The 15,797-nt window shown below is 37.6% G+C and overlaps 1 protein-coding gene across 3 annotated transcripts in view; it reads left to right on the forward strand.

The window, feature by feature from the left end:
- Positions 1–15,797, forward strand: part of LOC132680586 (phosphatidylinositol 3,4,5-trisphosphate 3-phosphatase TPTE2-like) — a 166,936-nt gene that overhangs the window by 34,736 nt on the left and 116,403 nt on the right. For 2 of the 3 annotated variants that reach the window (XM_078434076.2, XM_078434080.2), the window contains 4 exons: positions 7,958–8,011; positions 9,016–9,069; positions 10,198–10,251; positions 11,236–11,289. In XM_078434076.2, the coding sequence (XP_078290202.1) occupies positions 7,958–8,011; positions 9,016–9,069; positions 10,198–10,251; positions 11,236–11,289 (216 nt within the window). The remainder of the gene's footprint in view (positions 1–7,957; positions 8,012–9,015; positions 9,070–10,197; positions 10,252–11,235; positions 11,290–15,797) is intronic. The other variant, XM_078434077.2, reaches the window with a different exon arrangement.

Raw genomic sequence — 15,797 nt, forward strand, 5'->3', positions numbered from 1 at the left:
CTTGTCAGCTTCTGTATGTAATTTTTTTTCTGCTTTGGATCTAAATAGAAAAGGAACAGATCAAAGAGGGAGAACATTTATTATGGGTCTGTTTGTGAGCATTGGGGATTAGCAGTCAAAACACTTGGGAAACTGGGGGACCTAGGTGGCTCAATCGGTTGAGTGTCCGACTTTGGCCCAGGTCACGAACTTGCGGTTCCTGAGTTCAAGCCCCTCGTCGGGCTCTGTGTTGACAGCTCGGAGCCTGGAGCTTCCTTCAGATTCTGTGTCTCCCTCTCCCTCTCCGCCCCTCCACTGCTTGCACTCTGTCTCTCAAAAATAAAAAAGATAAAAAAAATTTTAAAACAGTTGGGAAATTATCACAGTGTTTGTATATGACATTCTACTTGTGTGGAACAAGGGAGGAGAGAATACTACTAGGAAGCAAATAGGCAAAAGCAGTGGACAGGGAGCAGAGGCACCCTCAGCAGAAAATAAAGGAGCTAAGAGACCTAAGATCTTTCCATCACCCTTCAGAGCTCTGCTACTTGTGAGGCTAGTTGTTCTAAACCCAAACTCACCATCATATTGGATGGAGCCCCTGCCCTGGCCTGAAGTTACTTGCCCATACTGGAAGAGCAAGAAAAACTTCATGAAGCATGAAAATATAGTTGAATTTGAAATAAATGTAAGCACAAAAGGCACATAAACACTGGGGTTCATTTCAGTAGTAAAGAAATGTTTTTAAATCTTTATCCATGAATGATTCTTGTACAAGCTTAAGAATTTCATTTCTACCATATAAAGCTGCATTTCTGGGGGGAAATGCAATACTTCTTTCCAGATAACCAAATTACATAAGAATTTTTGAGGGTTCAACCACATTATCAAGTGTAGATAAATTGTAGCTAATTTGAATGAAAAAAAGTAAGTAAGGGATCACATGGTGTTTGATCAGATACATTTTATCCTTTAGTTCTGATTGGAATGAATTGACATCAGTAACTGATAAGGAAGTCACCAGTAAAAGGTGGTGTGTGTGTGTGTGTGTGTTTGTGTGTGTGTGTGTGTGTGTGTGTGTGTGTGTGTGTGTGTACGGTATATGTATATGTAAAAATACAAGATATTCAGTGCAGAGTTTCTTGGACACTCTTTCTAAAGTGTTGGCAATATCAACTTCTGTATATAACATTTTTTTAATCTAATTGGATAGAGGAGGAACAGGCCCTCCTGTCTTGAGTTACCAGCAGCCAAAACTCTTGGGAAAGCTGTCAGATTGCTGTATATGAGATTCTACTAGATTGGGCTGTATTCATTTGCCAGGGATGCTGTAATAAAATATCATAAAACGGAATAGTTTAAACAACAGAAGTTTATTGTCTCAGTCTTAGAGGCTACAAGTTGATATCAGGATGTCAGCAGGGTTGTTTCCTTCTGAGAGCTGTGAGAAAGAATCTAGTCCATACCTCTCTCCTAGCTTCTGGTGATTGCTGTCAATCTTTGCTGTTCTGTGGTATGTAGCATCATGGCTCCAGTTACTTCCTTAATCTCTGCATGGGTGAAGTATGTGTGTCTGTGTCTAAATTTTTCCTTTGACTATCCAGTCAGACTGGATTAGGAGCCCCCCAAACCAGTTTGACTATATCTTAATAACATCTTCAGCAACCCTATTTCCAACAAAGTCACATTCTGAGTTCCAGGAGATAGGATTTCAACATTTCAGTTTTGATGGGACTATATCCAACTTATAATATGTGACAAGTGAGGAGAGACTCCTATCTGGAGCAAGGAGAATGATGGCAGTGGACTGGAATCTGCCCCATACCCTCCAGAGCTCTGCCACTATGTGAAGTGACCCTCAAACTCAATCCCACTACTATAGTGGATACAGCCACTGCCTCAGGCCTGTAGGGCTTGACCCAGTCTGAGAAGCAGGAGAGATGACCATGATGGGTGAAAGTAAGGAGGTGATGGAAGGACTTGAGAATCAGGCATTTAGATGGAGTAAGAGGGATGTGTACTTAATAAACTGAAGTTAAAGTGAAATAAATGCCACCACAAAAGGCTGTTAGTTATTGGGATTAGGGAAAAGTAAAGACCATTACTTAAACCTTGATGCTTACTATTTTCACAGTCCTAAGATATTAATTACCACCATACAAAGTCTCATTTCTTCTTTTCAATTTTTCAATTCCAGTATAGTGTTATATTAGTTTCAGGTATACAATATAGTGATTCAACAATTCTGTAAATTATTCAGTGCTCCTCATGATGAGTGTACTCTTAATCCCCTTTACCCCCCACCTACCTCCCCTCTGGCCTAGTTAGGAATCTGGTTTAGGAGTCTGATTATTTTTTTTGTCTCATTTTTCTTTGTTGGTTTGTTTTGTTTCTTGAATTTTTACATATGAGTGAAATCATAGGGTATTTGTCTTTCTCTGACTTGTTTTGCTTAGCATTATGCCATCTAGATCCATCCATGTTGCAAATGGCGAGATTTCATTATTTTCTATTGCTGAGTAATATTCCATTGTGTATATATACCACACCTTCTTCATTCATTCAACTATCAATAGATACTTGGTTTTAGCTGTTCTGACAGGTGTGAGGTGATATCTCATTGTGGCTTTGATTTGCATTTCCCTAATGATTAATGATGTTAAGTATCTTTTCACATGTCTGTTGGCCATTTGGATATCTTCTTTGGGGAAATGTTTGTTCATGTCTTCTGCCCATATTTTAATTGGATTATTTGGTTTTTGGTGTTGAGATGTATAAGTTCTTCACATATTGGATGGAGCCCCTGCCCTAGGCCTGAAGTTACTTGACCATATTTGATACTAACCCTTTATCAGATATGTCACTTGCAAACATCTTCTCCCATTTAGTAGGTTGTCTTTTAGTTTTGTCGATTGTTTCCTTCACTGTGCAGAAGCTTTTTATTTTGGTGTGATCCCAATAGTTTATACTTCTTTTGTTTTCCTTGCCTCAGGGAAATATCTAAATAGATGGGGCTACAGCTAATACCAGAAATTACTGCCTGTGCTCTTTTCTAGGATTTTTATGGTTCCAGGTCTCACATTTAGGTTTTTAATCTATTTTAAGCTTATTTTTGTGTATGGAATAACAAAGTTATTCAGTTTCATTCTTTTGCAGGTAACTGTCAAATTTTCCAAACACCATTTCTTAAAAAGACTGTCTCTTTTCTCATTGGATATTCTTGCCTCCTTGTTGAAAATTAATTTGACTGTATTATCGTGGGCTTATTTCTGCCCTCTTGATTCTGTTCTACTGACCTATGTATCTGTCTTTATGCCAGTACCATACTTTCTTGATTACTACAGCTTTGTAGTATATCTTGAAATCTGGGATTGTGATACCTTTAGTTTTATTCTTTTTCAAGATTGCTTTGGCTACTCAGGGGTCTTTTGTGATTCCATATACATTTTAGGGTTCTTTTTCTAGTTCTGTGAAGAATGTTGGTAATTTCATGGAGATTGCACTGGATCTGTGGGTTGCTTTGGGTAGAAATTTTAACAGTATTCTCCCAATCCATGAGCATGAGTATTTTTCTGTTTGTTTTGTCATCTTCAGTCTCTTTCATCAGGTGTTTCATAGTTTTCAGAGTACAGGTCTTCTATCTCCTTGGTTAAGTTCATTCCCAGGTATTTTATTTTATTATTTTTGGTGCAGTTGTAAATGGGACTGTTTTCTTAATATCTCTTCCTGCTACTTTCTTAATTTTCTTTTTTACAGGTTTTATTTATTTTTGAGAGAGGGAGAGACAGAGTGTGAGCGGGGAAGGGGCAGAAAAAGAGGGAGATACAGAATGCTCAGGCTCTGAGCTGTCAGCACAAAACTCATTGTGGGTCTTTGAACCCACAAACCTGGGGATCATGACCTGAGCTGAAGTTGGTCACTTAACTGACTGAGCCACCCAGGTGCCCCTCTTAATTTCCTTTTTGATTTTATTTTGGTTGACCTGTTTATTGTTTAGTAGCATATTATTTAACCTCCATGTATTTGTGTTCTTTCCAGTTTTCTTCTTGTGGTTGATGTGCTAGTTTCATAGTGCTGTGGTCAAAAATGCATAGTATGCATTCAGTGTTTTTTACTTTGTTGAGACTTGTTTTGTGGCCTAACCTGTGATTGATTCTGGAGACTGTTCTGTGTGTTATTGGGGAAAATGTGTATTCTGCTGTTTTAGGATGAAATGAAATGTTCTGAAAGATCTTTTAGATTCATCTGGACTAAAGCCACTGTTTCCTTATTTGATTTTCTGTTTAGATTATCTGTCCTTTGATGTAAGTGGGGTGGTGAAGTCTCCTACTTTTACTGAATTATTATCAATTAATTTATGTTTGTTATGAATTACTTTATGTATTTGGGTACTCCCATGTTGAATGCATACATATTTACAATTGTTATATCTTCTTGTTGAATTGTTCCCTTCATGATTATAGTAATGTCTTTCTTTGTCTCTTTTCAGTCTTTGTTTTAACATCTATTATGTCTAATATAAGTATTATCACCCCAGCTTTCTTTCCACTTTCATTTGTATGACAAATGCTTTCCATCCCTATACTTTGAATTTACATGTGTCTTTAGTTCTGACATGTGTCTCTTGTAGGCAGCCAATAAATGAGTCTTGCTTTTTTTATCCATTCCATCACCCTATGTCTTTTGACAGGAGCATTTAGTCTGTTTACATTCAAAGTAATTATTGATACGTATGTACTTAACTACCGTTTTGTTACTTTATAGTGGTTTTATTGTTCTATTCGTTTCTTCTCTTCCTTTTTCTCTCATGGTTAGTTGGATTTCTTTAGTGATACACCTGGATTCCTTTCTCTTTATTTTTTGCATATCTATTACTGGTTTTTGTTTGTGGCTCCATTAGGTTTATATATAACATCTTATACATATAGCAGTCTATATTAAGTTGATGGCTGCTTAAGTTTGAACCCATTCTAAAAGCACTAAATTTTTACTCTTCCCCCACATTGTAGATATATGGTGTCATACTTTTCATCTTTTATTTTGTGAATCCCTTGGCTGATTTTTATAGATGTACTTAATTTTACTGTGTTTGTGCTTCCTACTTGTCTTATTCCTGCTTATGATCTCTTTTTGTTTCACTCAGAGTCCCCTTTAAATTTCTTGTAGGGTTGGTTTAGTGATGTAGAATTTGTTTAACCTTTTGTTTGGGAGACTCTTGATTTCTCCTTCCATTCTGAATGATGGCCTTAATGGATAGAGTATTCTTGCTTGCAAGTTTTTTTCTTTCAGCACTAATATATCAGCCATTCCCTTCTAACCTACAAAATTTATATTGAAAAATCAGTTAATAGCCTTATGGGGTTTCTTTCGTATGTAACTGTTTGATTTTTCTTTTGCTTCTTTATAAATTCTCCCTTATCACTACTTTTTGGCATTTTAATTACTATGTGTCTTGGTGTGGACCTCCTTGGGTTGATTTTGTTGGGGGTTCTCTCTGCCTCCTGGATCTGGATTTTAGTTTCCTTCTCCAGGTTAGGAAATTTTCCTACTATTATTTATTCAAATAGATTTTCTGCCCCGTTTTGTCTCTCTTCTACTTTTGGGATTCCTATAATGCGAATGTTATTATGCTTGATGATGGCACTGTTTCCCTTAATATATTCTCCTTTTTTTATTGTTTGTTTTTCCTCTCTCATGTTCAGCTTGATTGCTTTGTATCACTCTCTCATCCAGGTTGCTGATCCACTCTTCTTCTTCTAGTACTTATTTCCTCTAGTGGTTTTTTTGTTTTTGTTTTTTTGGGTTTTTTTTTTAGTGAGTGTGTGAGTGGGGGAGAAAGGGAGAGAGAAAGAGAATCCCAAGCAGACTCCATGCTCAGTGTGGCGTCTAATGCAGGGCCCAATCCCATGACCTTGGGATCATGACCTGAGCTGAAATAAAGGGTCAGATGCTTAACTGACTGAGCCACTCAGGTGCCCCTCCCTCTAGTGTACTTTTAACTTCAGTTATTGAATTTTTCATTCCGATTCGTTCTTTTTTAAAATTTATTTATTTTGAGAGAAAGAGAATGAGCATGGGAGGGACAGAGAGAGAGGGAACAGAGGATCCCAAGTGGGCTCTGTGCTGACAGCAGTGAGCCCAATGCGGGGCTCAAACTCACAAACCATGAGATTGTGACCTGAGCTGAAGTCAGACACTTAACCAACTGAGCCAACCAGATGCCCCCGATTGGTTCCTTTTTATGGTTTCTTTCTCTTTCTTGAAGGTCTCTCTGAAGTCCTATCTCTTTTCTCAAGTTCAATGAGTATCTTTATTACCATTACTTTAAATTCTCTTAGGCATGTGACTTATCTCTATTTTATTTAGCTCTATTGCAGTGATTTTTGTCCTTTTTTTTTTCATTTGAGACATATTCTTCTCTCTCCTCATTTGTTTCACTCTCCGAGTCTGTTTCTATGTGTTGAGAAAGTAGCTACATCTCTTGCTCTTGAAAGAAGAGGTCCTGTCGTGTGCTGCAGTGGTGTCCCCTGTTCACCAGAACCTGGCACTTCAGAGGTGTCTTCTGTGTGTTACATGTGCCCTAGTGTTGTGACTGAGCTGTGTTTGCCTTCAGCCTAGTCATTTGCAATGGCTCTATTTGCCTATTGTGGGCAGGGTATATTACTTGTGTTGTTAGTAGGCCAGTCTGTGGCCACCATGGGCTTCAGGGGATCAGACCAGGCATTTGCCAGAGTTGCTGTAGCACCAAACTGCAGAGCACTCTGCCTTGTTGTTCCCCGAGAAGCTTTTGTTGGTGGGCAGGGCCTGCCCTGCCAGTGCACTTGAACTGGTGTGTGTGGTTATCTTTCCCTCTCCCCAGGGCAGGAGTCACTTTGTAGTGGTGGTCAGTGTCAGGGCTGCTTGCATACTGCTTGTGACACAGCTTTGGAGGGACTCCTGCTGAGGGTAGGTCTGCAGGAGAATGCGGGAGAGGGGTACTGGGTCCACAATGGTCCAGTGTGGGAAGGGACCTGCAGCCGCTCCTAGAAAACTCTTGTCCAGTCTGAGAGGGTGGGGGAGCATCAGCAGGAGAATGTGGGTGCATGGCACAGTTAGCAAGCTAGGTGGAGAGTGTTTGTGCTGCACTGGTTCCTGTAGGTATGCATGTAACTTGGCTGAGAGGTGGGGAAGGGAAATGGCACCTGCCAGCACTTTTGTTCCGGGAGAAGTTTCCCAAAGGTCCCTCTCCCTTGAGCACATGCTCTGAGATGAGTAAGTAAATCTTCCTGTATACCCCAAGTGTTTTACAAACTGCTATGTTTGCGCTCTATCTTGGGAAGCTGTTGGTTGTGCTGTCTCTTTAAGGGCAGGTACTTATTTCATATTGCCTTCCAGCTCTCCCAGAGCCAAGCCCACTGATTTTTAAAGTTCCAGGTGTTAAGTCCTACTGATTCTAAGAACTAGTAAGGTTGATACACCCTCCCCCCCCACCAGGTTTTTAAAGCCTAATGTTCTGGATTTGACTTTCCTGTATATGTTTCCCATGCCTGGGTGCATGGTGTGAAGTCTTCTCTACCTTCTATGTGCCCACAGCATCCCTCCCTCCCATGAGGAGTCCTGTGGGTCCATTTAGCTCCTGACTGTGTCTCTGACCTTCTTACCCTCTTTGATGTGGCCTATTCCCTACATTTACGAATGAAGAGTCTCCTCTGTCAGTCTTGGGTTAATTTTTGGGCTATTTATACTGATATGGGTGTTATCTAGGTGTATCTATGGAATGAGGTGAGCTCAGGATCCTTGTTTTCCACCATCTTGCCCAGAAGTCTAACACCTTATTTCTAATAAAAAATTATATACCAGGTTCAATTTACTGATATCTACATGAATGTTTAAAGATCAAACAGTTCATAAAAATAGAATAATTAGTTATTTGAACAACAAAAAAAATAAGTGTAGAATAATATGTGGTATCTGATCATGTACCTTTTCAATCCTTTAGCCCAAACCCTAATGAATTGACATCAGAAACCTATGAGGAAGACAACAATGAAATGTGAGCTTAAAAGGCATAAAGATATGTGTATATATATAAGTAAATAATATATACACACAAACATATGCATGCTCCTGTCAACACGAACACACAACACTCATACACCTGCACACACACAGATATATAACACAAAGAAATAGAATTTGTGAAATTCACCCTGAGGAACATCCAAAGCAATACAAAGTGTCTGACACTTTCTCTAAGTCTTCTCACATTAACATTGTAGATAACTATTATTTTCAGATTCACTTAAATAAAATAGGAGCAGGTCATGAAAGGGATGCTTCTTCCTCTAAGCATGTTTGTTAGCCTTAGTGGGTAGCAGCCAAACCCTTAGGAAATTACCAGATGGCCTGTATATGAAACTCTACTAGGGTGAGCCAAGAGAGGAGAGATTGGTATTTGGAACAAGGAAGAGTCTACAGGGGGCGGCACATTGAAGCCAGGAGGAAACAATGGAGATAATAGACTGATGTGTCCATGACTCTCAAGAGTTCTGCTACTGTATTAGGCTGAGACTCCATCCTAAACCTACTGTTATACTGGGGGGAAACCTCTACCTCAAGTCTTTAGTTACTTAGCCCTATCTGGGGGTCTGGAAAGACAGCCATGAAGCATGAAGAGTAAGCAGGGGATGGAGGAAATTGCCAATCATGCCATTAGTTGGAGACAAAGGGATATGTACTTATAAACCTATAAACTGAGGTCAAATTGAAAAATTCTACCACCAAAGGTAGTTACATATTGGGTTAGGGTAATGACTAAGAACACTTTACCTAAGTCTTGATGTGTTCACTATTCATGGGCCTAAGATAATCATTACCACCATATAAACCCTCATTTCTGATATGAAATGACACACCAAGTTCCAGATTGTTGATTTGCACTTGGACTGTTAAAACTCAACCAACTCATACTGTAGAATAATTGTAGCTATTTGAATAGAAAAAAGGAAATCTAGAATTACACATTGTGTCTGACTATGTACCTTTTTGATTCTTTAGCCATGCCCAGAATGAATTGATATTAGAAAACTATGAGGAATCCACCAATGAAATGTGAGATATGAATGCATAAATTTAAAATTGTATGTATAATCTCAACAAATACATAAAACAATAGAGAGATTAATATTTGTAACAAACATTCTCGGGAGTATCCACAGCAATAGAGTATCTTCAATACTGCTCCTAAGTTCTCTCACTGTAGTATATGTAGGTAACTTCTTTTAAATTCAGCTAAATCTAAAAGAGGAGGGCCTAAGAGGAATGCTTCTTCCTCTGAATGGATTTGTTTCTCTTAGCAGGAGCCAAACCCTTAGATGAAAGTCAGGAGAAGAGGGAAGGGCCTCAGAATCAGGAATTTAAATGGATAAGAGGAATGGTTTCCTCCAAACTGAAGTTGAGTTTGAAATAAATTCTACTACAAAAGGCTGTTACACACTGGGTTTAGAGTGATAGCAAAGAACTTCTTATAGATTGATGCATAAATTTTCATAGGCTTAAGGTAGTTATTAGCATCCCATATAAAGCCTCATTTCTTTCTGGGGGGGGCTGTTCTCATTTCATTTCATTTTATTATTATTAATATAATTTATTGTTAAGTTAGCTAACCTACAGTGTACCCAGTGTGCTCTTAGTTTTGGGGGTAGATTCCCATGATTTATTGCTTACATATAACACTCAGTGCTCATCCCAACAAGTGTCCTCCTCAATGCACATCACCCATTTCCCCCTCTTCTCTCCAGAATTGATAAAGAAGATGTGGTTTATATATACAATGGGATACTACTTAGCAATGAGAAAGAATGAAATCCTGCCATCTGCAACGACATGGATAAAACTGGAGGGTATTACACTAAGTGAAATAAGCCAGTCAGAGAAAGACAGATATCATATGTTTTCACTCATATGTGGAACTTAAGAAACTTAACAGAAGGCCATGGGGGAAGGGAAGGGGAAAAATAGTTTCAAACAGAGAGGGAGGCAAACCATAAAAGTCTCTTAAATAAAGCCTCATTTCTTATCAAAAATGACCTACCAGGTTCAATTAGGTGATACATACATGAATTTTTAAGGAGTGACCAGTTCTTGAGTATAGAGCAGTTGTAGCTTTTTAAATGGAAAAAAGTCAGTCTAGTATTTATTACAAATGGTGTCTGACTATGTACCTCTTTAATCTTTTAGCATAACCCCGACTGGATGGAAATCAGACAGTTATGAGGAAGTCGCCAGTAAAATGTGAGATATAAATGAGCAAAGATAAATATAGATTTATATATATATATGTATATGCACCTATGTATGAATATACTTATATCAACACAGATGCACAAAGACATGTATGCAAACATAAATACAATGAATGAAAGGGATGAGGTTTCCAAATGCATTCTCGGGATCATCCATGACAATACAGTGTCTTTGAACGTTTCTGAATCTTCTCACTGTAGCACCTGTAGGTAACTTCCTGCCTTTTTTGGATCTATTTGGATCAAAGAGGAGCAGGTCATAAGAAGAATCCTTTCTCCTCCTAGTAACTAGCTGCCAAAACCTTTTGGAGATTTCCAGGATGTCCATGTATGAGTCTTACTAGATTGGGTGAAGAAGGAACAGAATCCTACTTAAGACAAAGTAGGAGGTAGCAGTAGCCAGTGGACAGAGAAGCCCTCAGCAGGAAGAAAGGAGCTAATTGAAACTGGGTCTGTCCTGCATACTCCAGAACTCTGCTGCCATGTGAGACTAGTGCCCCAAACCCACCACCATATTGGAGGGAGACTCTCCCTCAGGTCTTTAGTTACTTAACCTGTCTGAGGGTCTGGAAAGACAGCCATGAAGCATGAAGAGTAAGCAGGGGATGGAGGAAATTGCCAATCATGCCATTAGTTGGAGTCAAAGGGATATGTACTTATAAACCTATAAACTGAGGTCAAATTGAAATAAATTCTACCACCAAAGGTAGTTACATATTGGGTTAGGGTAATGACTAAGAACACTTTACCTAAGTCTTGATGTGTTCACTATTCATGGGCCTAAGATAATCATTACCACCATATAAACCCTCATTTCTAATATGAAATGACACACCAAGTTCCAGATTATTGATTTGCACTTGGACTGTTAAAACTCAACCAACTCATATTGTAGAATAATTGTAGCTATTTGAGTGGGAAAAAGGAAATCTAGAATTACACATTGTGTCTATGTACCTTTTTGATTCTTTAGCCATGCCCAGAATGAATTGATATTAGAAAACTATGAGGAATCCACCAATGAAATGTGAGATATGAATGCATAAATTTAAAATTGTATGTATAATCTCAACACATACACACATAAAACAACAAAGAGAGATATGAGATTTTTAAAATTACAGGTGCATCCACGGGGTGTCTTTTTTATTTCTTTAAATTCAAGTTAGTTAATATATAGTGTAGTGTTTGTTTTAGGGGTAGAATTTAGTGCTTCATCCCTTACATATAACACCTTGCGCTCATCCCAACAAATGTCCTCCTTAATGCCTGTCACCCATTTAATCCATCCCCCCACCAGCTCCACTCCAGAAACCCTGTTTTTTTCTCTATATTTAGTTGTCTCTTAAGGTTTGCCTCTCTGTTTTTATCTTATTTTATTTTGCCTCTCCTTCCCCTATGTTCATCTGTTTTGTTTCTTAAATTCCACATGTGAGTAAAATCATATGATTTTTGTCTTTCACTGACTGACTTCTTTCGCTTAGCATAGTGCACTCTAGTTCCATCCACGTCATTGCAAATGGAAGCTTTCATTCTTTTTGGTGACTAGGTAATATTCCAGTGTGTGTGTGTGTGTGTGTGTGTGTGTGTGTGTGTGTGTGTATATATATATATATATATATATATATATATATATATATATATACATACACCGCATCTTCTTTAGCCATTCATCAGTTGATGGACATTTGGGCTCTTTCCATACTTTGGCTATTGTTGATAGTGCTGCTATAAACATTGGGGTGCATGTGCCCCTTCAAATGAGCATTTTTGTATCCTTGAATAAATATTGAGTAGTACAATTGTTGGGTTGTAGGGTAGTCTATTTTTAATTTTTTGGGGAACATCCATACTGTTTTCCAGAGTGGCTGCACCAGTTTACATTCCCACCGGGAGTCCAAAAGTCTTCCCCTTTCTCTGCATCCTTGCCCACATTTGTTGTTTCCTGAGTCATTAATTTTAGGCATTCTGACAGGTGCAAGGTGGTACCTCATTGTGGTTTTGATTTGTATTTCCCTGATGATGAGTGATGTTGAGCATCATGTGTCTGTTAGCCATCTGGATGTCTTCTTTGGAAAAGAGTCTGCTCATGTCTTATGCCTACGTGTGAACTGGGTTATTTGTTTTTTTTCATGTTGAGTTTGATATATTCTTTATAGATTGTGAATACTAACACTTTATCAGAAGATTTACAAAAATCTTCTCCTATTCCATCAATTGCCTTATAGTTTGTTAATTGTTTCCTTCCATTGTGCAGAAGCTTTTCATCTGGATGAGGTTCTAATAGTTCATTTTGCTTTTGTTTCCATTGCCTCGGGAGACATGTCTAAGAAATTGCTGCCACTGAGGTCAAAGAGGTTGCTGCCTGCTATCTCTTCTAGGATTTTTTATGGTCTTACCTTTAGGTATTTCATCCATTTTGAGTTTATTTTTGTGTGGTGTAAGAAAGTGGTCCGTTTTCATTCTTCTGCCTGTTGCTGTCCAGTTTTCCCATTCTTCAACTATTTGTTGAAGAGACCATCTTTTTTCCATTGGATATTCTTTCCTGCTTTGAGATTAGTTGGCCAGACATTTGAGGGTCCATTTCTGGGTTCTCTATTCTATTCCATTGATTGTTTTTGTGCCAGTATCTTGTTAGTATCTTGTTGAGAATTTTTGCATCAGTGTTCATCAGGGATATTGGTCCGTGATTCTCCTTTTTAGTGGGGTCTTTGTCTAGTTTTGGAATCAAGGTAATGCTGGCCTCGTAGAATAAGCTTGGAAGTTTTCCTTCTATTTCTATTTTTTTAAATAGTTTGAGAAGATTAGGTATTAATTCTTCTTTAATGTTTGGTAAAATTCTCCTGGGAAGCTATCTGACCCTGTTTGTTCAGAGATTTTTGATTACTGATTCAATTTCTTTACTACTTACGGATCTATTCAAGTTTTCTATTTCTTCCTATTTCAGTTTTGATAGTTTATATGTTTCTAGGAATTTATCCATTTCTTGCTCATTGCCCAATTTGTTGGCATATCTTGCTCATAATATTCTCTTATAGTTGTTTGTATTTCTGTGGTGTTAGTTGTGATCTCTCCTCTTTAATTCTTATTTTTTATCTATTTTGTTTTTTTCTTTTTTATTCTTGAGACATCTGGCTAGGGGTTTACCAATTTTGTTAATTCTTTAAAAGAACCAGCTCCTAGTTTCACTGTTCTGGTCTACATTTTTTGTTTTTTTCCGATATCATTGAGTTCTGCTCTAATCTTCATTATTTCCTTTCTTGTGCTGATTTAGGGCTTTATTTGCTTTTGTTTTTCCAGCCCTTTTAGGTGTAATGTTAGGTTGTGTATTTGAGACATTCATTTCTTCTTTAGGAAGGCCTAGATTGCTATATACTTCCCTCTTCTGACTGCCTTTCCTGCACCACAAAGATTTTGGACTGTCGTATTTTCATTTTCATTGGCTTCCATGTACTTTTTAATTTCCTCTTTAATTTCTTAGTTAGCCCATTCATTTTTTAATAGGATGTTCTTTAATCTCCAAGTACTCATGTTGTTTCCATATTTTTTCTTGTGGTTGATTTCAAATTCTGTACCACTGTGGTCTGAAAATGTGTGGTATGGGCTTGATCTTTTTGTACTTTTTGAGAGCTGATTTGTGACCCAATACATGATATATTCTGGAGAATGTTCCATGTTTTCTTGAAAAGAATGTGTATTCTCCTGCTTTAAGTTGAAATATTCTGAATATATCTGTTAAGTCGATCTGTTCCAGTGTGTCATTCAAAGATGTCGTTTCCTTGTTGATTTTTCTGCTTAGATGACCTGTCCATTGTTGTAAGTGGGGTGTTAAAGTCCCCTAATAATATTGTATTATTATCAATGAGTTTATGTTTGTTATTAATTGATTTATATATTTGGGTTCTTTCAAGTTAGGGACATAAATATTTATAATTGTTAGATCTTCCTGATGGATAGACCCCTTAATTATGATTAGGGTAGACCTATTCTTCATTTCATGTTAGCCTTTGGTTTCAAATATAGTTTGTCTGATATAAGTAGGGCTACTCCAGCTTTCTTTTGACCTCAATTAGCCTGATCTATGGTTCTCCATCCCCTCACTTTCACTTTTAAAAGGCACTTTTAGACCTAAAGGTGCCTTTAGATCTAAAATGGGTGTCTTGTAGGCAGCATAGAGATGTATCTGGTTTTGTTTTTTTTTTTTTAATCCATTCTGATACTCTATGTCTTTTAATTGGAGCATTTAGTCCATTTACATTCAGAGTGATTATTGAAAGATATGAATTTAGTGCCATTGTGTTGCCTGTGGAGTTGGTGTCTCTGGGCATTTTTAGTCTTTGTTGCTTTTGGTGTTTTGTTTTGTTTTTCTCCACTCAAAGAGTTCCCATTCAAATTTCTTGTAGGGCTGGATTGGGGGTCATGAACTCCTTTAGATTTTGTTTGTTTGGGAAACTCTTTATCTCTCCTTTTATTCTGAATGACAGCCTTGCTGGATAAAGTATTCTTGGCTGCATATTTTTCCCATTTAGCATGTTTAATGTATCCTGCCACTCTTTTCTGACCTGCCAAGTTTCTGTGGGCAGATATGCTGCAAACCTGATTTGTCTTCCCTTGTAGGTTAAGGACTTTTCTTCCTTTGCTGCTTTCATAATTCCTTCCTTGTCTGTGTATTTTGTGAATTTGACTATGGTATTCCTTGGCGATGGTTGGCTTTTGCTGAATTTAATGGGGATTCTCTGTGCTTCTTGGATTTAGATGTATGTCCTCCATATTAGGGAAGTTTTCAGCTATAATTTGCTCACATAAACCTTCTGCCCCCTTTTCTCTTTCTTCATCTCTGAGATTCCTATGATACAAATGTTATTCCTCTTTAATAAGTCACTGAGTTCTCTAAGTCTTGTATTATGATCTTTTGTCTTTGTTTCCCTCTACTTTTCAGCTTCATTATTTTCCATAATTTTATCTCCTATATCACTGATTCGCTGCTCTGCTCTATCCAGCCTCGTTATCATGGCATCCACTTGAAATTGCACCTTGGTTACAGCATTTTTAATTTGGGGCTGACAAGATTTTAGTTTAGGAATTCTCTGCTGTCTTCTATGCTTTCTTCAACCCCAGCTGGTATCCTTTTAATTGTGGTTTTAAGTTCTAGTTGAGACATCTTACTTAATATCTGCTTTGATTAAATCTCTGACCATGAGTTCTACTGCCTGTTCCTTCTTTTGGGGTGAGTTTCTCCATCTTGTCATTTTGTCCATAAAAGAAAAGAAAAAATAAAGAAAACAAACAAACAAAGAAAAAAAATTAAAAACAACAACCACCCTAGATCCTGGGTGTGCTTTGGGTGGCTTGTTAGGAGTCTAGACCCAAATTAAAACATAATATAATGAAATGAAATGAAATGAAAACAAACGATCAAATAAAAAGTAAGAGAATATGTATATATAAAAATGTATACATAAAAATGTAAAAAAAACAGTAAATTTTTTTTTAATTTTCTTTTTTTAATGTTTATTTATTTTTGAGAGAGACAGA

Source organism: Panthera onca, chromosome A1 (genome assembly GCF_046562875.1).
Source record: "Panthera onca isolate mPanOnc1 chromosome A1, mPanOnc1 haplotype 2, whole genome shotgun sequence".
NCBI classification, from domain to species: Eukaryota; Metazoa; Chordata; class Mammalia; order Carnivora; family Felidae; genus Panthera; species Panthera onca.